Source organism: Ursus arctos, unplaced genomic scaffold (assembly GCF_023065955.2).
Source record: "Ursus arctos isolate Adak ecotype North America unplaced genomic scaffold, UrsArc2.0 scaffold_6, whole genome shotgun sequence".
Lineage (NCBI taxonomy): Eukaryota > Metazoa > Chordata > Mammalia > Carnivora > Ursidae > Ursus > Ursus arctos.
The window spans coordinates 22,431,527-22,456,424 of record NW_026623078.1 but is presented as its reverse complement, the minus strand read 5'-3'; the positions used below and the strand labels follow the sequence as shown (position 1 = coordinate 22,456,424).

General features: G+C 38.8%; 1 protein-coding gene across 4 annotated transcripts in view; it reads left to right on the top strand.

The window, feature by feature from the left end:
* LOC113268059 (cytochrome P450 7B1) overlaps positions 1–24,898 on the top strand; it is a 168,400-nt gene that overhangs the window by 131,354 nt on the left and 12,148 nt on the right. For all 4 annotated transcript variants that reach the window (XM_026516417.4, XM_057307883.1, XM_026516420.4 and 1 more), the window contains exons 2-5: positions 4,389–4,525; positions 12,192–12,779; positions 13,278–13,484; positions 23,590–23,765. In XM_026516417.4, coding sequence (XP_026372202.2) covers positions 4,389–4,525; positions 12,192–12,779; positions 13,278–13,484; positions 23,590–23,765 — 1,108 coding nt within the window. The remainder of the gene's footprint in view (positions 1–4,388; positions 4,526–12,191; positions 12,780–13,277; positions 13,485–23,589; positions 23,766–24,898) is intronic.

The window sequence follows — 24,898 nt, the reverse complement described above, 5'->3', positions numbered from 1 at the left end:
TAAAATTTCCCAGTATTAGATGTGCACAAATTTATTTTTCTTTTTTTTTTTTTTTTTTTAAAGGTTTTATTTATTTATTTGACAGATATAGAGATAGCCAGCGAGAGAGGGAACACAAGCAGGGGGAGTGGGAGAGGAAGAAACAGGCTCATAGCGGAGGAGCCTGATGTGGGGCTCGATCCCATAACGCAGGGATCACACCCTGAGCCGAAGGCAGACGCTTTAACCGCTGTGCCACCCAGGCGCCCCACAAATTTATTTTTCTATCACTGAACTCAAATTTCTCATGAGCCCGTATTTCTGCTGATGGCAGAAAACACTATTTCTAGTGAAAAGTAGTTCCAGTCACTTTGAGTTTAACACTTGTCTCCTTTGGATATATATTAAATGAGATTTAGGAGTCTCCCTTCCCCTTCCTCTCTGTTGATCTGCAGAGTCCTGTTGTACAGATGTTCATGTGGTCATCTTTGGCTTCCCAGCATGCCTTCTGGCTGGGACTTTGTGATCCTCCATCTCTGCATCCCTTACTCAAGTGTCCCCACTTGTTAACTCCCACCTCACTTCCAGGCAAAGCAACGCATGTGCTTCTGTGCTTCCTTGGCCCCACTTGGGCTCTCACGGAGGCTCCCGTATGCCAAGACTCTGCCATGCCTTCTACCCACTCCTCTTTTTGGATCTTCCATCTAAACCCTGCAAAGAAGCCCTTGCTCCCCAATATCCTGAAAAGCATGCTGATTCTAAATTATGCAGACTTGCAGGAACATTTTTAGTATCCTCATGCCTGCATGGAAGCCAAGGAAGAGTGGAAGAATAGAGAACGTTTCAAAAGTACAGTTCCAAGAGACAGCGTGGACCAAATCATATTTTCCAATTAAGTAACTTCCTTTTTTTTTTTTTTTTGAGATTTTATTTATTTATTTGACAGAGAGAGAGAGAGAGACAGCCAGTGAGAGAGGGAACACAAGCAGGGGAAGTGGGAGAGGAAGAAGCAGGCTTCCAGCAGAGCAGGGAGCCCCGTGAGGGGCTTGATCCCAGGACCCTGGGATCATGACCTGAGCCGAAGGCAGACACTTAACGACTGAGCCACCCAGGTGCCCCCCAATTAAGTAGCTTCTAAAGTAAGTCCAGGAAAGGTAAAACAGCAGCTTCAAAAGTTCTTTGCTCAACCAAAAGTTTGTTCAAAAGTCAGTATTATAGTCAGATACCGCAATGCACATCAGTTGTATAGTTTCTGAAATTTTAACCACACACACAAAAGAAAATCTTTATTACTTAGGAAAAATTTAAAAAATATTAAGGCACTGTTACAGATATTAGATGACTTAATGCAAGTATTCTATGTCTTCAGAAACTTAATCAACACAAATTTTTTTTTAATTGATGTACGTATATAGAGGTTGCTCACCACTTACTTAGAAGGTTGTTACAATAACTCAGATTTCTAGCCTAGAATGACCCCAGGAAAAGTGGAATAGAAGGAATTACTTGACAAATATAGATTGCCTTGGAAAATTCTGGGCTTTAAATATCTAAGGGAACGATGTGTGACAGGTCAGTAGCCAAACCTTTTACCTATTTATTTAACTAAAGGTATAGCGTAAAGACAAACTGCTACTATTATTAGAAACAAAGTATTCTGTGTTGGTTCACCTCTTCAAATTTTAGATGCTTCTTTTTAACCAAAGGGAAATATCTAAAACATCTCTTATGTTTTGTAGCCATTTTATGTATTTAGACTTCTCCACTATTTGCTTCCAGATAAATTTGGACCGTACTTGACATTTTTCATAAACTTCAAGATGTGTCCCAGTATTCGTATGGAAGAAATTGCAAGTGGTGATAATTGTTTATGCATAGAACTTGGGTTTAATCATTGAGAAACTTTGTAAGCTCTAATTTGTATAACTTACAAGATGTGTCCTTGTAGTGTCTTAAATGGTAAAGAGGATATTTGAGGAAGTGTGTACTTGTTGGAGTGGGATTAAGAGGGGGTGTGGACCACAACTTTTGTTTTTTGTTTTCTGGGTGTTTTTTGTTTTTGCTTTTGTTTTTCTTTGTTTTTTAGTTACCCACCATTGCTTCAGAACCTGTTCCTTTTAAGCTTTGGGACTCGATCATTCCCAAAAAGCATTAGGGCCATCCCATCCCCTCACTCAGGAGTGGGCAGTGGACATCTCATTTTCAAAGTCGCAGAGCATGAGAGAGACAAATAGCAGTATTTACACTGTGCCATATGTCAGCAGGTCTTCCTGGACCATTATGGTGATGTCTTTCCTCTCTAAATAATTTTTACAAATATACTGATGAAGACAGATTTCTGTAGCCTCTCTTCTGTGGGTCATAAGTTGAACTAGCACTATATTTTTTCCTGAAAATACACAGTTGTGACATGATGTTTCATAGTTTTAAGTTCATTGCTGCCAAAAGGAACACAGCTGTAAGAAATGATGATCCTCTCATCTTTGTAACAATAAAATGGCTTCCTAATGTGTTTCCCTAACTCTGAACATTAACTTAATATTCCCCTGGATTTCTGAGTTCCATCCTTTCCCCCCCGCGGAAATCCATGAAGAATACAGCTTTTGACCAAATGACAGAGCATAGAGGATGAAATTAGTTGCATTAAATTATGATATGACAAAAAGCCTTTCAAAATCTTTGTCACAAGGCAACATCCAAGCAACATTAAACAAAACAGGGTAAAAATAGACCAAGGTAGAGAGTTAATATTTTGAAAGGAAATTTTGTGAACTAAGATCACTTGCAAATTTTGAAAGCCATTGATTGGGAGCCTGCACGCTATGGCAATTTCTGACTTAGAGATCCTACAGTACAATCATAGGTGTCGTCTCTTGTTTAATCTTTGGGTATAGAATTAACCGTTACTATACTTTTTGGTACACGTTTATATTTCTCAAAAAAGCGAGTCTCCATTGGTCAAGCTAGCATTTAAGAAAATAACAGGGAAAGGGAAGAAGCAGATGATACACATTTTTATGTGCTGTTTCTTGTCTTCCTATTTCTAAGTACGTATATTTAAATAACAGCATGCCTTTTGTAAATTAGTATAAAAACCATTTGTCTTCTAAAAACAGAAAGGAGAGTTTTGATACCTATTTCCTTTGTTTCTGTCATTCCTTGGGTTCATTTTGTGTTAGTTAATTTTTTCCCCTGCAAGATCTGATGTTTAGTTTTTTAGTTTAATTCTACCATGTTGGGTTTTGGGAAAATAAAAGCTTTTTTTTTTTTTAAAGATTTTATTTATTTATTCGACAGAGAGAGAGACAGCCAGCGAGAGAGGGAACACAAGCAGGGGGAGTGGGAGAGGAAGAAGCAGGCTCATAGCGGAAGAGCCTGATGTAGGGCTTGATCCCATAACGCTGGGATCACGCCCTGAAGGCAGACGCTTAACCGCTGTGCCACCCAGGCGCCCCAAATAAAAGCTTTTGATAGTGTTAATCTCACCACATAAAAGTCCATGTTGAGTATGATCATAATCTTGATCTTTGATTGGGTCTTGAGCTAGTAATATCTTGTGATTAATCAAAAACTGGTTGTACTGCCTATAGTGTAAGTCATCTTCACAGATGGGATAGAGAATCATCAGAGTTCTCTTGAATATTTGTTTTAATCCCTTCTAGGATAAAATGGCTTTGGATTTTTTTTTTTTACTTTAAATCAGATTGAGCTCACCAAATAAATGAAGAAGAAGAAATTTTGAAGTCCAGTTTTTCTTAGATTACAGGTCAAAAAAGAAGAAACTTGTTTTTTAATTCACAGTATTTCAGTGTTTTCATTGAACATGTTTTATATGTTGTCTTGTAATTTAACAAATATTCCTATTGTTCCTATAAATTTAACAAATATTCCTATTCCTTTGTAGTTTGAATAAAAACTCTCTAAAAGAACACAGGATTTACTTCATGGAAATAATGTTGATGTTTTTATTGTTCTCGGCAGCATAAAAGCTTTTTCAAGATTATTAACTGCCCCTCTTCTAATTATATAATTCCAGTCTAAAGTGACATCTGATCACAAAGAGCTTTACTTTGGCAAGTAAACTACCTGACATCTAACACTCAGCAAGAGCTCTCATACATAAAATGTTTACCAAGTGTAGCTGTCATTTCAGCCAGCCATTTGGGTCTTACAGGATACAATTTCTCAAAAACATTGCTCACCAAAAGCTGTGAATTGAACTGTCTACCCCAAAGTCACAAATACTGGTGGGGTTCAATAAATTCATGTCTATAATTATAACCATTAAATAAAATAATTGAAAAAAGTTACATAATTCATCTATTCACTTCTAGGCTGGATTAATAACCCATACGTATTAAAATAAGGACTTAATTTTTTTCTTGTTTGTTTGTTTATTTTTCCTAAAGGAGACCTGGTGAGCCTCCACTGGTAAAAGGCTGGCTTCCTTACCTTGGAGAGGCCCTGAAATTACAAAAGGATCCTTTAGGTTTCATGAAAACTCTTCAAAAGCAACATGGTGACACTTTCACTGTTCTCCTTGGAGGTAAGCAGCACTTCTATAAGTACCTTCCATAGATCATAAGTTCTCAATTGTTCCTTGTTACATTTTTTATAGGCAAAATATGGAATATTTATATTATTTTGTTTGTAGACTAATACAAAAGAAAACTATGTTTTTGAGTACAGTGATTTTCAAAGTAAAAAATGAGTTATAAAAATCTTGAGGGTACCTAGGGAACCCTACTCTCCTGCCATCACCTGTGATTTTGGTTTGGTTTGGCTTGGTCTGGCTTTAAGAATGATTACAAGAAAAAAAAAAGCTGGAGTGTATTAACAGGGTTCATTTTGTAGAGCAGTTTTAGGTTTAAAGAAAGTTGATCAGATCTGAGATTTCCCATAAATCCTGTTTCCCTTCATCAGAATTCTCCTTATTAAATCCTAATGTATTATACCCCATACTGTGTTGCAGCTGGTGAGCCAATGTTGATATATTATTAAAAGTCTGTGGTTTGCATTAGCGTCCACTCTTTGTGTTGTACAGTTCTTTGAGTTTTGACAAATGTGTGTCATGGATCCATCATTCAATGGGTATTATTCACTATCATAGGGAATAGTTTAACTGCCCTAAAAATCCTCTGTGTTCCACATATTCATGCCACTTTCCCCCCAACCTGAGCCCTTAGCAATCACTGCTGTAGAATGTATTTTTAATTCTAAAAAGTTTATTATGTTTTTAACTTGAATAAAATGCTTACAAAAGAAAAAAAGAAAACTGCAGCAAGATCACTAAACATCCCAACATCACAGGGCTGAGAGGAAAAGTTGGACTGTGCTCAATCATCCTCCTGGAAAGCCCATGTTGTCCAGCTGTATCAGCTATCTATTGCTGCATAACAAACCTCCCCCAGATGTAATGCCTTAAGCAACAGTCTTGCCTGAGTCACTTTTGTGGCTTGAGTCATCTGGCTGCTTAACCGGGACTGGATGTTCCAAGATGGCCTCATCACATACTTGCCTGGCTGGGCCTCCTTGTACCCATGATATTCCATTCCCAAGATGTCCTTACATGGCAGCTAGTGTTTCAGGTGGGTGAGAGGAAAAGCTGCAAAGCCCCCTGAGGCCTAGGCTGAGATATAAACCTCGCTTATCCCACATTTTATTAGAGCCATCACAGGCCAGCCCCAGCTCAAGGGTAGGGAAGTACACTCCACCACTTCTTGGGAAGAATGTCAGAGTCCCATTGCAAAGGAGCACATGTGGAGAGAAAGAATTGACTGTGGCCATCTTTGCACACAGTCTTCCACATGAGCTTATCACTGAGCTATAGCTATTCCTTTTCTTCACTTTCGTATGTCCTATGTCCCAGAAGTCTGATCTCTACAGACTAGGTTATCTACGTTTCTTTGACTTCTGGTTGGGCATACTGGTGGGAGGGCAGGAAAGGCTATGTTCCAAGTCCCCACCTCTTATGGGGCTCTGACAACACAGTTCATTCTCCTTCCTTTACTTCCCAAGAAAAATGAAGGCATCAGGTATAATCTCACTCAGACCCTCACATATCTACCAGATATCCCTGTGTCTCCCAACTATCCTCACTACCTCTTCTCTAATTTCAAAGAACGTTTAAGAAAATCCATAAGCTGTCCACATGACCCTTACTTTCTGCCTCCACAGGGCTGGTGTTTATTTATTCCTCCCACACATATATCTTCATTTATTTTCTCTCCCTTGGATCCTTATCTGTAGCTTAAAACCATGCTTCTCCCTTATTTTTCTTCTAGTTACCTTTCTTTTTCTCTCTCTCTCTTTTGCATCCCAGTTTTTCAAGAGAGTTTCCTACATTTGCTGCCCATACTTCCGTCTTCCTTGCTGAGGCCATTAATGGACCTTCACCTGACTAGATCTCTCTACTTGGCTTGACAGTGCATGTCCCTCATTCCTTCTTAAAACACCCTACTCCTTCACTCTCTTGACTCTGCACCTTCTGGTTTTTTCACTGACTCTGAGTATTACTTATCTGGGTCATCTTTACTTACGCCCCTTTCTTTGCTCAACCTTTTTATCTTCCTCTAACCTGCCTTGAGATTTCAGGTTCTAGTCCTAAAGAATTTAGGTAATTTCCTCTTACCATAATTATTTTGTTGAGTATCAGAAGCAACCTTTTGTGCATAGAGCAACTTCATTTCAGTTCCGCCATTTTAATGTAATGGGGAGAAAAAACAATGATCCAACCGGATGACATTGTCAGCATGGCTGAGTTCTCACATGAACAGGCAATATCCGTTTCCTCCCAACTTACTCCTTTGCCTGGCAAGTCTCTCCCAACACTCTGATTTCAGAAAAATTGAAATGGAAAAAAAAAATCATGCCTCTCACAGCAATTGTAGAGTAATCCCCACAAAGCCGCCCAAGATCTGTGCTCCTCCTACCTCTCTGGCCTCATCTCTTGCTACTGCTTGCTTTGTGCTTAATGCACTATTAATGCACCAAATTGTTTGAAATTTCCCCCTCACACACCATGCCCTTTTCTGCCTGTGTTTCCTCTTGCTGTTTTTTCTGCCTGAGTGCTGTTCTTCTCTTTGCGAGTCATCCTGAAAAGAGGACTGACATGGATTCATCTTTTGAGGCCATAGTCACATATCACTTCCTCCCAAAAGCTTCACTGACCATCTCTTCTCCCTGGTTATGTTTGTCGCCTCTTCTCCAGGCTCCCATCACTCTCAGTATCACTCTGACATGGCATTTAATTAATTGTGAATTTATTGCTAATTTATTTGTCTATTTCCTTTCATTATTCTTTAGTTCCTCTATTACCAACATTTAGACCAGAGCTCAGCACTGATTGATTCACAATAAATATTTGATGAGGATATTCCCAATACCTTAGAGCCGATGAAATACTTACTCTAATACAAATAAAGGCCATAGTTGGTGTTTTTATTCTAAGTGAGCTTTTGGCTTCATAACAAAACTCTATTCTTCACTTTAGAAAAAAAATAAGTCACTTCTACTTTTAAAAAACTAAATTTGATGTTCTAATGAGTAGATACAACAAATTAGTGAACTTTTTTGGTTTTCCCTTTTAATACATTATACAAAAGTAATCTAAGCTGATCAAGCAGAAACTTGTGGTGAGTTGAATAATTTTATTCACTGCTCAAAAATTAACCAATTTCTGCTGATACTTGATATCTTAATCTTAGACACTAAGAAGCTCGTTGAATTTCTGATGTCCAAATAATTTGACCATGGCCATGTTTTTGAACTCCTCAGTCCACAAGCCCAGGTTGAATATATACTACCACTTCCCTTTGGCTTCTTACCAGAGTTTGAATAGATTCCTGTCAAGATATTCTGTTAATGTATGTGGTTCTAATGATCAGTTTGCAAAAAATAGCGCCTTTGGAAAATGTGAAACGAGGAACCAGAGTCTTCCACCCTTGTCCCGTAATGTGATTTCAGTTAGTGTATGTTCTTGCATGATGAGCAAATGATTGTCATCCCCAAAAGTCTCAAGGGACACAGATGTCATCTTAATAAAGAAATTAAAAGGTACATCTTTTCATGAGAAACCGCGTAAATTCGTGACCTGTCGCAGAAAATAGTTGTCTAATTGGTTTTGTGTGGTGGTGCGGCAGTCGTTTTCCCTAGATGTCACGCCAGCGAAGCACCACGTACATCATTGTCAACAGCTAGTGAAATCTCCCTAATAAGAGGGGGACCGTGTAATGTGGTCATCCTCAGAAAATACAAAGTTGGTTCACATTCCTCTTTCCAACAAATATTTTCAGCTTGACCTTCTAAAAAATTCTTTGGAAGAACAAACTAAGCATGGACATTGAAAGCTTATAATTATGGAAAATCTCTTTAAACCCAAATGTATCTTATATTTGCTGACAAGGCATTTCTAAATGTAAATACTCCAAATAGTTGTTCTGGATTCCCACGGATGTTGCCGCTGTATAGCGCCAAATATCTGAGATGAAAACGTCAAAATTCAATTTATATGCATCCCGATGTCAAACTCTTTATATATATAAGACATCAGGGTGAGTGATTTAATTTTTTTACATTTTCTGATGTACTTCGCATCCTGTAGCTCCACCTTCCTAAAAGAAGTCATTTGGAAAGAAGTAGAAAGGCTGCTGAGTTAGTCAAGGATCATGTGCAAGTTATACAGGAATGCTAGAGTTGAAATCTTAAGCCCCAGTCAGCTCTGAAAAGGGAAGAGAATAAAATTATTGGCAAAGAAGACATTTAAAATGTTGACCCCGGGGCACCTGGGTGGCTCAGTCGTTAAGCGTCTGCCTTCGGCTCAGGGCGTGATCCCGGAGTCCTGGGATCGAGCCCCACATCAGGCTCCTCCGCTATGAGCCTGCTTCTTCCTCTCCCACTCCCCCTGCTTGTGTTCCCTCTCTCGCTGGCTGTCTCTCTCTCTGTCAAATAAATAAATAAAATCTTTAAAAAAAAAAAGTTTTAAAAATGTTGACCCCCTTTCAAATTTACTGCTCAAAAAGATGATTTTATATGTTACATATTATATATTATATACATTATTACATATTATATATATTTATATTTTTTTGCAGAAGTGAGCCCCATTTTGACATTTCTATTTGAGACAATGGCAAACTCTGAAATTCTTTAAATCAATATTGCATATCAACTACTGACAGCATTCTTTTCTCTTTTGGAAACATGGCAATGGATTTGTTTCTACCTTGTGATCTTGGTAAACTAGGCGAGCTGCCTATCGACACTTGGTATTCATTTACATAAAATCACACTGGAGCAAAAGTTAATTTCGCTCCAAGAATACATGGCCTTCAGAATAACTTCAGATTTCCTTTGTTAAGAAATTTAAATTCATTTTATGAATGTATATGTGTTTTCCTAACTGTCTGATTAAAGATTACAAAGAAACTCTGGTTTTGCATCTCACATTAGCAGATGGTGGACAGATGGTTTAAATTAATATTAATTTTGGAAAACTTAGCTTAAATTGTTTATACTGAAGATTAAAAGTTGGAAAGCCAACTAACATCTCCAGGGTTATTAGTACTTCCAAACCCACTTGAAAAGTAAAATCCAGAAAATCAAAACGTCTACTTTTAAAGCAATCCGCATCTTACTCAGAAAGATAGTTAATAAAACACAATGCCTTGAGGTCGAAGAAATTAAAATAAGAATGAGAAAGAGAAAATACAGATCGTGGAGTATAAAGAGCCTTGAAGAGTGAGAATTTTATCTACAAATAAATTCATTTTAACTAATCAGTAACGATTTTTTTAAAAAGAACCTATATGCAATAACCACTCATTAAAGAAAAAAAAAACTATTAATAATTGGCTGCTAACTGGAACCAGTTTTTCTACATTTAGCTTTTATTTCTTTTAGTTGAAATAAATCTCATAGTTGCTTCCCATATCCTTACCCCCGAGGGGAAGAGAGAGGGGAATGTATATGTATTTGTGACAAATTGTAGACAAAAACCCCTCACACGCACACAGCCTCTACTTCAGCAGGCCAATGGCCAGTAGCTTATGCTGTGTTGGCTGAAAATAGTTTTATCTTTCCACTTAGATTTTAATGAATGTAGAAAATAAGTAGGAAAAATTCAAAATATTCCCTAAAAATTGTGTGTTTTACAAACTGAACCTTTTATACATTCTCTGCATTTTAGTGGCTAATTTAAAATAACCCTAAAGATATTTAGCAAAATCTTCTCATTTGGTGAAAGGAGGAAAGTATGAATCACCACCTGTGAAAATACATAGCTTTTGCCTAAAATTATCTCTTTTGCTAAATGAGAGAATTCACTCTTTTTTTTTTCAATTATTTGTCAGGCAGATGCTGGCAATTCTATTTAATTAAGATGCTATGGTAAAGCAGGTGTCATAAAATATGCTCCAATCCAGTTGAGTCCTTTTTGCTCTCCCTAAGGGGAAAAAATCCAGCTTACTTTATAGATGCAGCTTTGGGATCTGACCAGAATGAATAGCCACTTCTAGCTTTACCCTCATTCCTAGATTGGCCCACCTTATTAAATAAATCAAGGAGAAATATGGTGAATAAAATTCAAGACATAGGATTTATTTTTAGAAAAAAAATCATAGCACATGTATGTGAATGTATATTAAAAGCTTAAATTGCTTTAAAATTGTAAAACAAGAACACATTTATCCTGTTTCAAGAATTAGGTTGAAAATTATTCAAAACTTTATTCTAAACCCTGTAACACATTGAATTTAATTTCTATGACGCTTGAGCTACCAATAAATAACAAGTGAGGCGTTGTTGGTCTAAGAAAGTACACTCACATACACACACACAGAGGAATGATAAAATGAAGAGGAAAGTGTGAATGATCCTACAACTTTAATGTCTACTAGTTGTTTTCTAGAAGGCAATTGCGTTACAGTTGCATTACAGTTTGTAGGATCATCTGAACTTCATTTGTGTTCTTTGGAAAGAAAGATTGATTAAATGCCATTATGAAATACTATTTGCATAATACTTATAATCAGGAGTCTTAAAACAGCATTCTCGTGAGAAGAAATCAGCACCCTGTAAGGAAAAGAACAGCGCATGGGGAGTGACTTCCTGTGCAGGCTCTGGAGGGAGCAGGGGAGAGCTGGGAGCTCTCCAAGGTTCCACCGGTTTTGAGAGCCCTACCAAAGTATGATTATGTTCCTCATTCGGCTGCCTTTAATCACTTCAGACCCCTGTCAAAAATAAAGACTCGTAGGTCCCACGTCTCAACCTTAGGAATCAGAAGCAGGCAGGAATCTGTATTTATGACCAGCACCCTGTGTCCTTTAGTTGGGTAAGTTTGGACAACACTGATCTATGAGAAGACCAAATGTCACCACCTCAAAGAACACTTGCTGATAGGTAACTCTGGGCAGACCAAAGCAGATTTCCCTTTCTGCTTCCCTTACCTTGTGTTCACACCTCTGCTAGAATTATTTCTTTACATCTTTTTATCTTAAGAAGAAAGAGATCCAAACGAGTATCTGAAACTCCGTAAATGTTGACTATAGGAATGAATGTCCATTCACAATGCATGAATGGACAGACTCTCATTTGGAGTCCTGTCTTAGTCACAGATCAGTAGGTAACCTTGGATATGCTACTAAATCTCTATGAACCACTATTTTCTCATCTATAAATAAGAAAATGCTGGCATTTGTGATTTGGTATTAGTGTCACACTAAACATTAATTCATGAGTGTCTGCTTCATACCACATCTTTGTTTGTCTGAGTTGAAATTATCATATCCAACCAAAGCTAAGATGATATCAAGTATGAAATGGCTCTCTGTGAAATGTAAATAGTAATTTGATTTGTTTGTTTGATGTTTGTTTTCTGTTTGTATTTTTAGGGAAAATATGAGAAATATTTAAGTCAAAGGATTCTGAGGATTTTCAAGAGTAGTTTAAATATTTGGATATTTAATGAAAATTAAAAAGTATCTTTTTAAAAGTCCTTCAGAACTTAAGAATATGAGAGTTTCTCCCACTGCCTTGCATTTTTAAAGGAAACATGTGGGGACTCTGAACATATAGATTTTTATTAAAGTTTGCATCTTCCTAGATGTTAGTTATTAAGGTCTTTGTAATTTTGATTAAAATATTTTCAAATTTCGGGTATTTTGTTTGTTTGTTTTGCTCCCAACCGCGCTCATATTCTCATTTATTTCTTTTAGGAAAGTATATAACATTTATCCTGGACCCTTTTCAGTACCAGTCAGTAATGAAAAGTCACAAATTAAGCTTTCGGATATTCACTAATAAACTATTAAGGAAAGTATTTGGCATCGAAAAGTTGGCAACCAATGATGACCTGAACGATGACCTTCATGGTTGCTATCATCTTTTACGAGGGACATCTTTGGATATACTCACAGAAAACATGATGCAGAATTTAAAACAAGTTTTTGAACTCCAGCTATTAAAAACCACCAATTGGGACACAGCAAACCTGTTGACGTTCTGCAGCTCAGTAATATTTGAGGTCACGTTCACAACCATATATGGAAAATCTCTTGCTGGCAATCGGAAAAAATTTATTACTGAGCTAAGAGATGATTTCTTGAAATTCGATGACAAATTCCCATATTTAATATCAGACATACCCATAGAGCTTCTAGGAAATGTCAAGTCTATTAGAAAGAAACTTATAACATGCTTGACATCAGAACACTTAGCTAAGACACAAGAATGGTCAGAAGTTGTTCAAAGGAGGCAAGATATCCTGGAGAAATACTATACGCTTGAGGACTTTGAAATAGGAGGTAAGAAACTTCTGAATGATTACTTGTCTAAAATAAAATAATTTACAATAGACCTTTGAAATAAAAAGACAAAATGGTGACCTTGAAAATCTTTATGCTCTTTCTAATTGGCTAATGATAAAATGTTTTACTCTGAAACAACCCTCTGTGATAATTGATTTTTTTTTCTTTCTTTTCTTTTCTTTTTTTCTTTTTTTTTTTTTTTTTTTTTGCTGAGGTGGTAAAACAAGATATTTAATGGAGATAATGAGAAAGAGTATAACTAAGCTGCATTTACTCCTCTTATCTCGTCCCCCACCTCCCCACCCCCCACGCGCACATTACATTTTAAACTATTCTCATTAAGCAGAAAATTAGACTTCAGAAGCCTATTGGTCCTCATTAGCATGCACTGATCCTTGGCTGGGTCTGTGTCCTAACATCTTTTAATTAGCACACTGCAAATCTAATCAGTGTAATAAACGCTATTAATCTTCCTTTTCACTTATTTTCTCCCAGCACATCATTTAGGCTTTCTCTGGGCTTCTGTGACAAACACTATTCCAACTACGTTCTGGGCTGTGTATTACCTCCTACAGCACCCAGAAGCTATGGCAGTGCTACGTGACGAAATTGACCATTTGCTGCAGTCAACAGGTCAAAAGAAAGGGTCTGGATTTCCCATCCACCTCACCAGAGAACAATTGGACAGCCTGGTCTACCTAGGTAATTTATTTTTATCTGTTATGAAGAAAAGAAGGTACCTCTCTGCAAACTCAGTTTATCACTCAAAGCTGTTTACCAAGAGGTGGAGGACACAGCTGCCTAATTGACATAATAACACCCATTTACATCAATTATAAATTATGTAGTTTATAGCTGTAGATACTCTCATTACATGTAAACATTAAGGCCTAGGTAATTAACTATGCAAGGTATGCAAAAGGCTAACCCAAAGCTTTGCAATTATTTGAAAAAAAAGTTTATGCCCATTAAGTCATTTGATTCTGAGCATCTGTTGGTGTGCTAACGCTTCCCAAACACTGCTACACTATCTTGACAAGAGAGGCATTTGGGGATTGAAAAAGAAAGTATTTCTGAAAGGCAACTTGTGTACAAGATGTATTTATTCTTCCCTAAGATGGTGTCTATATTTTCGGGCAGAGGTTAGGATGTTTTATACAGCTGGAAGTGTAGGATTCTCAAAAATGTAGTAGAAGTGATTTCCACTGGAACTTCTTGATTTAAATGTAGTTGGCAGCGGGGGGGGGGGGGGGGGAACAGGGACGCAGAGAGTGGGGAGGAAGAAGGTAGGAAAAAAAGGAAGACGGGGAGGAAAAGAAGAAACAGCTACTAATTACTCCATGTGAAATGTCAATATTTTATAAAATATTCACTGACTCGTGAGATTTGCATGGTCACTATTTCAAATATGTTTGAGGTCAGGAGTTGACTCATTTTTCCATTTCTACATAGACCTGTACGCCAGTGACGTGAGCTTTTGATGACAATGGATTTCATTCTCCTTTACTGGCTTTGATAAGATGCTTCATGTCTTTATGTGAATAAACTTTAACTCCTCAGGTTAAATTCCATATCAATGAGTTATTCTCTGTCGCTTCCAATATTGACATTTCCCCCTGCGGTATTCTTTACTATACAATAACCCAAGACCCTTTGGACGCATGTAAGAGTAAGTCTTTATATATCTCTGTTGCTTCACTCCTCTGATAATGTAGGCAAGTATTTTAGCCTATGTTGGCCTCAATTGTTTATCTTTTAAGTGTGTTCCATGTTCTTTGATAGGAACTTCTGGGAGCAAAGAACTTACAGATCTTGAGTAGTGTTGACTATTGGGCAACATTAAAAGGAATGGCCCATGTGTTCTAGAGAATGTTCCCACTGAGTAAGCTAAGACCCATCAGAGACAATAGCAGGAAGCTTGTCTTGTACTGACAGTTGGTCAGCTTGTTCAACCAATTGGGATAGATGTGTCACTTTCTAGTTTGTTGCTTTTAGCGTACATTAGCAAAGTCATTTTATATTTGCTTGGTGAAAGAAAATAATCCCAACATTATTAAAATACAAATATTATTTCGGTTTTCTTTGCAGAATTATTGGTGAACAAATCCAAAAAAATTGCATAAAATTCTGGGCAGTAACTTCACATGGATACGCAGTATTTTCAGGGTAGAAGATTTCTAGTTCTATGAAAATCAAGGTTGCTTTCCCATGTATTCAAGTGATTTCAGTGGTATTTTTTGAATCAGATGATGCCTACTGGGAAGTAAAGCAAATAAAAGGAATAAGTGTTTGTATTCTGTACACAGTTATTACTTTTAAAAATGTAATTGAAATTCATCAACTCTCTTCTTACTCTCAGTGTCTTGTTGAAAGAAAAGATCATTTTAAAATGACGGCATTGAAACAGAAATGTTTAAGTTTATTTGACCAGAAGAAATGGCAAGTTCCAGAGCTATAGTTTAGGTCCGTTTAAGTCCATAACTAGAGCTAGAGATTTTCATGCTTGGAGCCCTCATGAATTTATGGCTCCCTTCTCATCAACAAATGAACAATAACGACCCCAAGAGAGTGTAGACCTACCTGGATAAAGGCAGCACGTTCAGCAATCTAGGAAAGGTGGACGTCTGTTCATCGTGACCTTGGTTACCAGCAGAGGCCAGTGTGGTTCATTATGAGAATTTAATCTAGAAAATCATGTGCATATTTTCTTACATGAGATAGACAGTTTTATGCAGATTGAAACAAATTTGTATACGAATCAGTTACACAACAGACAACCTCTGCATCTAGTTATAGTTCAATTGTGAGTATTTCTCTAGATCAGAAGAGTATGAACTATACGTACAAAGGGAAAATTTACAGGATTAGATATTTACAGTGTACCCCATGCTGTGGGTGTATGTGTTTCCCCTTTTTCATGCCCTTCAGGACAGAGGTCTAGGTATTCTAAGTACATTTCTTTATAAAGAAAGATATCTTGAATTTTTAGTGTTATAAAGAAAAAGATCACAAGCATGAAATGAATGCTGCTTTTTTTATAACTAGTAAGAAGAAGTTTTTTTAACCAGGAAGAAGAAAAAAGATTTTTTTTTTAAAGAAAGATTTTGCATGTCAGCATACATTGATTATAAAGTAAGGTTGAAAGGAAAGTGAGAATGCCAAAGAAATGAGTGCCTTATTCCTGAGTTAGTAACTACGATGAGGCGCAGATAAACGTCAGTGGGGGCCTAAATCTCAATAGGAAGAGTTGCTGTTAGAACGGAAGTTTGAGAAACCCTGAGAGAAAAGTAAGAACTTTTCAGTTTTCCCGAAAAGAAAAACCTGGGCTGGAGGTAGGATTTAGAACGATACATTTCCAAGGCAGGAAAAGGAAAGGGAGAGGAGAGGAGTCAGAGAGAAGATAAGACAGAGAGAATGCAAGGAGAGGAAGCTCTCAAAATTGGAATTTTGACAAATGGATACTAATAATCTCACCTGAGTACTACTTCTGACTTCCACGTTGACCTAAATGATGTATATATGTAACTTAAGAAGTATGGCTTCAATATATGTCATCTGTTGCTCTCACCAAAATAATCTTTACTCTCAATGCCATCCCTACAATGTGTGTTCTTCGTTTTCAGTTATTTGTGAACCAAGCTGGTTGCAATTTCAAGTCTACCTTACCCCACAGGCGTGCTTTCTGGGCATCACACACGAAAAAAAACAAACCTGCTTTAAGTAAGAAGAACATAAGTCAAAGTGGATTATAACTTCTGAACTGAATAACTGCATAACTCAGGTGAACTGCAGGCACCTAGTTGTGTTCAATTACATATCCCCAAAATGAGAACAGTCGCGCACATGGCGGTAGTGAGGGATGTTGGAATAAAAGGAGGTGCTACAAAACCAAAGCTCAGCAAAGTTTGCAATACTTTCTTAAAAGGAGATCATATATTATAAAATTTAGCCCTAGAATTATAAGCCTGCAGTGATTCTCCAACAAAATTCTATCAAAAGTTGCTGAGCCCATTGTTTGCAATTAGTGAGCAGGAAGAAACAGAAAGAAATGATCAGTTGGAAAAGATAAAGATCCTTGAATAAGAAATAATGAGTATCAGATGTAGTCGATATTAAATATATTAATGACCACAAAATTTTAAGGCAATTTAATGGACTCAAACGTTGTTTCATGTGATCGTCGCCAAAATACCAGGGGACTAGGGCAGTGATTATTTTGTCATGATTTTTACAGATGAGAAAAATATCAGGATGCTAAATAACTTTCATGGAGGCAAAGGGTTTTCTGGCTACACCCATGCCTCTCTCTCGGACTTGTCTGGTAGCAGAATCCTTGAAGTCCTTTTTCATTGTCTGAGCTGAGAGGGCAGAGGGATTCTTTGTATCTTGATTCAGCAAAGCTAGCCATGATATGCACATGTACGAGATCAGATCATTTGAACAAGATGACGATAGAGTTAACTATATTTTTAATTTCCAGATGAGACAGTATGAATGACAATATTAACAACTAGTTTATTATGTGGTAGGCAGTGTGCTTTACATATATTAACTTATTTAACCCTCAAGTACTATTATCTTCATTTAACTATTAGGTAACAAGATTCAGAAAGATTAGTTAACCAAGTCAAGTCATACAACTAGATTGTGGCAGAACCGGAAATTGATGCTGGGTCCAACTTAAATGCTAACCCATAAATAGTGTCACTTTAAGGGGAAAGTGCTCCAGAGCTATACCAAGGACCTTGGCCACTGTTTTACAAGGATATGGATCACTAATTCTCAGATGCAGTTGAGTTTGAGGGTAAGGATGTGGCTAGAGGTTCACATCAGAATCTTGTGGTGTTTTTTAAATAAAACCCACATTTTTCATTTTAGAATAGGTTTAGATTTACAGAAAAATTACAATGATGATAGAGTTCCTATAATCCCCCCCCCACACACACACACGTACAGTTCTCCTTATCATTAACATCTTAATGTGGTTGTTTATCACAATTGTGGGTGTTATTTTGAAAAAGTTCACTCAATATTAAAAATAATTGTGTATTTGAAAAATCATACAGGGGCACCTGGGTGGCTCAATCAGATAAGCGTCCGACTCTTGATTTCAGCTCAGGTCATGATCTCAGGGTCGTGAGATCAAGCCCCACATCCAGCTCCTCTCACAGTGGTGAGTCTGCTTGAGGTTCTTTCCCTCTGCCCGTCCTCCTGCTGGCACATGTACACTCTCTCCAATAAATTTTTTTTAATCATACATAATTTAGACAGTAAATTTAATAAAATCCTCTCTTCCAATAGGTATACTCAGGAGGTATAAATTCTTCTTCATTTAGAAACGTCTATCTGGAGAAGGAGGGAAAGGTATCTTTCACAAAGGGGTACAGCAGAGATCAGACAGTGAGATTTTTCTAGGTAAGGAGACATCGGTCAAAAAGTGAAAAAGGCCGATTTGGATGTGTATCAGATTTTCAGCTCAGCCCAAAGCTAAGAGGGTTAGATGATACAATGACTACGGGAAACAGGAATTGAGAGGGGAAACAATGAGAAGGCCAAGAATTGTACTTGGGTCAAGCATCAACTGCCTAAGCATAGGATGAGGAAACGTGTGGCTAAGCAGAAAAGGGTTTAAAGCAGTGGTTCTTAACTTTGATTACTCATTGAAATCAACTGGGGAGCCATAAAAACTACTCAGACCTCGTCCCACCCCCAGACGTTCTTATTTCACTGGTTTGGGGTGCAGGCTGATGGCTTTAAAAGCTCCCCCAGGTGATTCTAATGTGCAACCAAGGTTCAAACCCACTAATTTAAAGGTTTAGTTAATCCAGTGGTACTGATTCGATTGGTCTGGAATGGAGCGTTTATTTTTTCTTAAACCATTTCAGGTGATTCTAATGGGCAGCCAGGGCTGGTCACCTCTGGAATATCAGAAAGCTTAAGACAAGACAGTGGTGATATGATTTCAAAATCTGTTGTTCCTCTGCTTCCAACAAAACATTAATAGAAGTCTGGTATGCAAGGTAAACAAGGTGGTTCGTCTCTACATTTCTAGTTGAAACACCACACCCACTTTTGCCACCTTCTGAGAGGCAGGCTGGCTAATTGAATTCATCCAGGATGTCAAAAGACTGAAGGCCACGTTGTCTCTGACATATGATTTAAAAATGACATGATGGTTGTCTTTAAATATTTTTGAAGGGCTGTCACGTGGAAGAGGGATTAGAATTTTTTTTTTTTTTTGCCCTTGTCTTTTTGAAAGGGAAGAAATTAAAAGGAGGGAAAGTTCAGCTCAGTACCAAAAATAACTTTCTACTAAAATGGGCTTTCTGAATGCCATCTTTAGAGGTATCTACTCAGAAATTGTGCAGAATCCTCTCTAGGATCTTGTGCCGCATTCCTGTTTATACACACCTCCCAACTTTGAACTACTTTGACAGTGTCCATGAAGGCCAAATCCATATGCTGTGTTTTCTTTTTTCTTTCTTTTTTTTTTTAACCAGTAGCAGTGTCTGGGGCCCTGAACAGAGTAGGACCTTAATAAACATTTATTGAACATATAAATGTTAAATTTACTTTTCTATATACTTTAACAGGAAACCAAAGGTTGTATCTGCAATGCAGAGTGACAGTAGACATTTATACCAACTCAGATTTACTCTTAACTTTATTTAAAATACAGTTGTTGAGCTAAACATTAGTCACTTGCTTTAAGTTATCTGATTATTACAATTTCTTTATTTGAGAGAGAGAGCATGCGCAGGGGGAGGGGCAGAGAGAACATCTCAAGCAGACTCCCCACTGAGCAGGGAGCCTGGCACGAGGTCAATCCTACCACCCTGAGATCATGCATGACCCCAGCCGAAACCAAGAATCGGACGCTCAACCCAGCATCCGTGATTATTATAATTTCTAATTTGCCCTCTCACCTGTCTTAAAGGCAGTCATGTAAAAATGCACACACATCTGGAGCCTCACTCCATTTCTTTACACCTTCTAGACCGCAGCCCTCAGATCCTCCTCTCCCCCCTTCTCGTCCACCTTTGTGAGACCGCCCACGTGTTCGGCCCCAGTGGTGCGCGGCGGGGCCTGGCTGTCCATTCCGCTCCAGCCATCACTGCTGTCCACTGATCACCATGGCTAATCAGATGGTGTGACAGTCTGCACCAATCATTAAGATGACCCAAATTAACAGCCTGGCCATGTCACAGTACATTCATTCCACATATACAGACATGGCCTAAGTGTGAGGCAGAAACTTGGATGTGCTTATTTGTGTTTGCATCGTTACATGCATTATTGATTGCCATGCGCTGCTTCGATGCTTTAAATCTGCAAATGAGAATCATCTGTCGATTATTACAGCCAGAATGGAGATCTGAGGGCAAAAGAGAACGTGCACATGCCTTTTTCTACTGGCACATCTTTCGTTTGCCATTTTCCTTCACAGTTACATGGTAAAGCATCTTAGCTCAACACATTCCCCAGCTTTTTGCTCAGGAGGGATACTTAATCAGAATATTTTTAATCAGAATATTTTTAGATCCAGAAAAGAGAAACAGATCTGTCCTAGCCAGGTGAAGAAGGTAGTTCCGGCTCTGAATTGTAAATTCATGGTGGGATTCCGTAAGCCAGTTTCCTCCTGTACACCGGTTAGTAAAGCTCAGTTCTTCATAAAACACAGGCAGCCTTATCTTCGTCACAATCGCAATGGTTGGCGCCTTGTGGTGCCTGGTGTAAATTATCCGCAAAATATTTGCATTCTTGATAGCCGTTTCTCTACGATGCATTTAATAAGTAGAGGGTCCTATTACCTGCTAAATGTTAGTATAAATTAACAATCCATTATGCACAGTAAGTTTTATAAAACATTTACAGATAGAGATCATGTTTAATTAAAATTAACTTGCATATGAAAGCCAAGTGCACTAATGATCACAATGACCTTTTATTACCTACAGTCCCTTGTTTTGGCTGGATGATTGACAGCTTGCTGTTTGGCTACCATGTTGAATTTCAGCTGACAAGACTTTTCATTTTAACTCAATTTGCCCGCCTATCACAAGCTGGTGGCAGGCCAGACCCAAGTCACCCAGCTCTGCCTCAGCAGCTTGCTCTAGTTCTCATTAGTACGCATTTATTCAGTGGAAATTGGAAGACAAATGCTTGAAGGCATGTGAACTAAGTATAGCAAATTAGGTTTAAAGACTGAATATTTATAAGTATATGGAAAGTTTTTTTTTTTTTAATTCTAGAGCGAATTGAGAACTGAGTGCTAGCTTTGGTATAAAAGAAATGAAGATAGCAGGGGGAAGGAAGATTCTAAGAATAACAATACTATAAGCTTTTTCTTTCCATTTTGGAAATATGTAAAATCTCTCTGACAACACCTTATCAAATACCAACCTGGCCTCTCTTTCGTGGAGTGCTTGCACAATGAAGTTTAACACCTCGTGTGTGAGAAGGGGGGAAAAATGAGGGTCATGTTCATTTGTTGCTTGGTTATCCCTTGGTATGTTTTAAATTGCCTTGTTTGTTCGGCACTCGCGCAGAAACAGATGTTGCTCACCGCGCAGGATAATTTACTGTGCCTCCTGGTGCAGCATGGAAGTCCTCCCAGGGCCCAGCTGGTCTGTCAGTGGCACTGGCTGGTGTCTGCTCAACTATGACAACTACAAGTAGAGGCTGCAATTTTTTTATTGTGCAGTTGTCATTCTTCTCAACATATAGCTCTGCCCGCGCTCTTACTGGGGCTGGTGGAAAAGCTGCTGGCTTTTGTGTCTGTATGTTGTAACGCAGAGAGCCACGGAAGCCCCCCTCTCCATTGTTGATAATAATGCAACTCATTACTTTTGTCATCTAATGATTATCGGCATGATCGCTCAGAGCGAGAGCCAACATCGTCTTGCACACATAACCGGTCCTGGAAGGTAAAACAGATTTGTCATTTGCGATCTGACCGCTAAGCCACACTTTGTGCTCCATTATTGTGATTAACTTCTGCATAAGATATGCTTGCCCAATTGTCATCTGCGATCCCGCAGTGGGCACAAGCTGCCATGCTTCCCTCGAGCCCGTCGGCCAATCAGATGGGACCGTGTTGTTCGGACTGGTAAATGCCCGCCCTGTCACAGAGCCACCCCACGATGATTTTGCTTTTGTATCGCTTCTTCCCACACCCCTACTGGACTTGGGGGAACAGCACTGCTGCACATGTCAGCTACCATTTCACACCACAAGCAAAAATGATGCTGTGCCATTGGTGAGCTAGCAGAGCCAGCAGCACTACATGGGAAGCCGACCCTCGCCTTGCACCGCAGAAATGTTGGTCACTGGTGTCCTGCCAGCTGAAATCCGTCGTGTCAGCTGCCTTGTGGCTATCTGCAGTGGAGTCCATGTTCCGAAACCAAAGTTCTCTTCTGGCCTCATCACCAACAAACCGATTTGACTCTGCCTGATTATAATAATGAAGGCAGTCCAAAGGAATATGCACAGCCTCACTGTACGTCACATTGAATCACACACTGGCCACACGGAGGGGACCGCAGCCTCATTTCTTTAGACAAAGGCACGCTGGGGCAGAAATGTCCTGGGAGAAGGCACCCAAAGCTACTTGATATCCCTGTGCAAGCTGTGCGTAGATTTCAGTTTTAGTGAAATAGCATTTATTTTTCTTTTTTGGCTGATGCAAGCCCTCCCTGACCAGTGCACTGCTATAATCGAATAATTGAGTACTCTGTGTTTCTGAGCTTTGCTGAATACTAAGAAAGTAGGGTGTGTATGTGTGTGTGTGTGTGTGTGTGTGTGTGTGTGTGTGATTCTAAATTGCAAGCCATAAACACAACCATTTGTTACCATGTGAAAGGGGAAAAACCGCTCGATTTGGAGCTCTTTTTCACATTGCTGATTAGAAAGAATCAAGCTTTATATTCTAGGCCCCATTCACGCTGGTGAAAACATAGTCAGTTTTGATTATGAAGGCAGAGATGCAGACCTAGACAGGAGCTACATGCTGATATGCATGCTATCAGAATGATTTATGCAAATTATGCATATTATTCCCAAAGGAATTCCTCCTCAAACTGCCAGGATAAATTGCCGGAAATTAGCCATAAAATCTGTCGTGCTAGGAGCAAAAGGTGAAGGCCACTGGGAAAGCAAGGACATTCAGCTTCTGGAATCTTCCAGGTTATGACGGTGGCTGTTATTTTCCCTGGATGCTGAGGAAAATATGGTTTTCTTCTGAATCCTGTGAAAGTCTTTTTTTCTTTGAAATTTTTCCAACAAATGCTCACCCACATTTTATTTACAGCTAGCATAAAAGAAATTAAGTGTTAAGCCATCGCAGAAAGCACTACTACAATTACTTTACTATTAACTGCCTAAGTGGTTATTAATGCCTAAGCCTGGCTTTAAAGATGTAGCTGTTCTGAAGGGTGGTGAAATAACCCACCAGCAGTGTTCTTCGGCTGGGAGATGGGTTTAATGCCCAATGGCTATGCCTATCACACAGCATTTCTCCCTTGCAAACCTTTCCTTCCTACAAAAATCCCAGCTAATGACTTCAGCCCAAGTACAGCACAGCAGCTTTCTGTCTGTGACTGGGGCCAGGTCACAGCCGTCTCCCCCGCCTCCTCCTTGCTCTGGTGGTCCAAGACCACCACGGCTCCCCCTTGGTGCTCAACGGAACTGATTAGGAGAGGGTTCCCTTTTCAATCAAAGCTATTGGTAATGAGCTTAATGGCAGATGGACAGCACTGTGCAGGAGCAGTCATATTTTAATAAGCTGTTGCTTGCTTGTGTCCTTCAGAAAGCACCGTTCTCGAGGTTTTACGACTATGCTCATTTTCAAGCATCATTCGTTTTGTTCAAGAGGATTTGACTCTGCATTCAGAGACGCAGGACTACTGTTTGCGAAAGGGGGACTTGGTAGCCATCTTTCCTCCAGCCATACATCATGACCCGGAAATCTTTGAAGCTCCAGAGGTAAACAAGCGTCAGGCGGTCGTTGCTACTTCTTAGATAACTGCAAGCTCATTCCTCCCCCTCACACTGTCTTTCTGTAGCTTCCTTCTGCCACCTTGTTCCAGAAGGAATTTGAGACGGATTGATGACCTCTGTCCTGCCTTCCAATGGGAAAATGTTCCTACTTACTGAAGTGTTTCCTAAGGATCTCTCTTCAAAGGTTTTGCGGTCTATAAATAGAAATAGAACGATGAGACTAAATGCTGGCTTCTTCAAATGATATGAGCATTGTACCTTGGCCGTCATTACCTTTAGGCCAAAAATAGGTTTTGCTTGGCAGAGAATTACTGAAAACCATGGAGGGCCAGCTATTGACAGGTGGCTTAGAGAATAAAGAATGATGACTGTTTTGCTAAGTGTTTCTAGAGTGGGATTGACGGTCCCCAAATCAAACACCATCATTGCCGTCGTTAAGCCCGTATACTTTTTCACCTCTGACCAAAGGTGTATGCCCCTTTTTGATCAATCAGGATGGCATTATGAACCTGAGATTGTAAAGCTGCTGCTCACGGGTGAAGCTCTGAGGGTAATTGTGTCATCTCCTTGTATTTTTTCTGAAGCTGGAGTTAATGAATATCAAAGACTGGAAATTAATCCACCCAGGCCCATCCCTTAATACCACTTCAGAGGTTCACCACCTGCATGCAAATTGAATGCAGTCATATTCTGCCTGTGTGTCTCATGAAGTACTGTTGTGGCTACAATGGTTTTTGTATATAAAATGCTATTTTTCCAAAGGTAAACCTCTGTGCTCTTTTTGAGCGGTTCGTAGCTGGATCACTTTTAAACCACTTCTAAGTTAGACGTTTTGCAGCCAGGCTGGATTAAAATAGTGTTGAATTTTGGAAATTAATAAGAAGAGGACAGACTCCAAACATAATGAGAAAATTTGCATCTATTTCATCAGCAAAGGCAAAACTTTTTAAGTGAGGAGGAAAGTATGCATATGGTTTCTATGTGTTTCACAAGAAGAGGCATTATATGTATGGTGATAGCAAATCAGAAGTAGGGTATTAGTGAAGGAACATTCTGCATACAACTGGCTTTGTCTCCACATTTGTAAATATAAAAAGAAATATTCCACACATAGATAT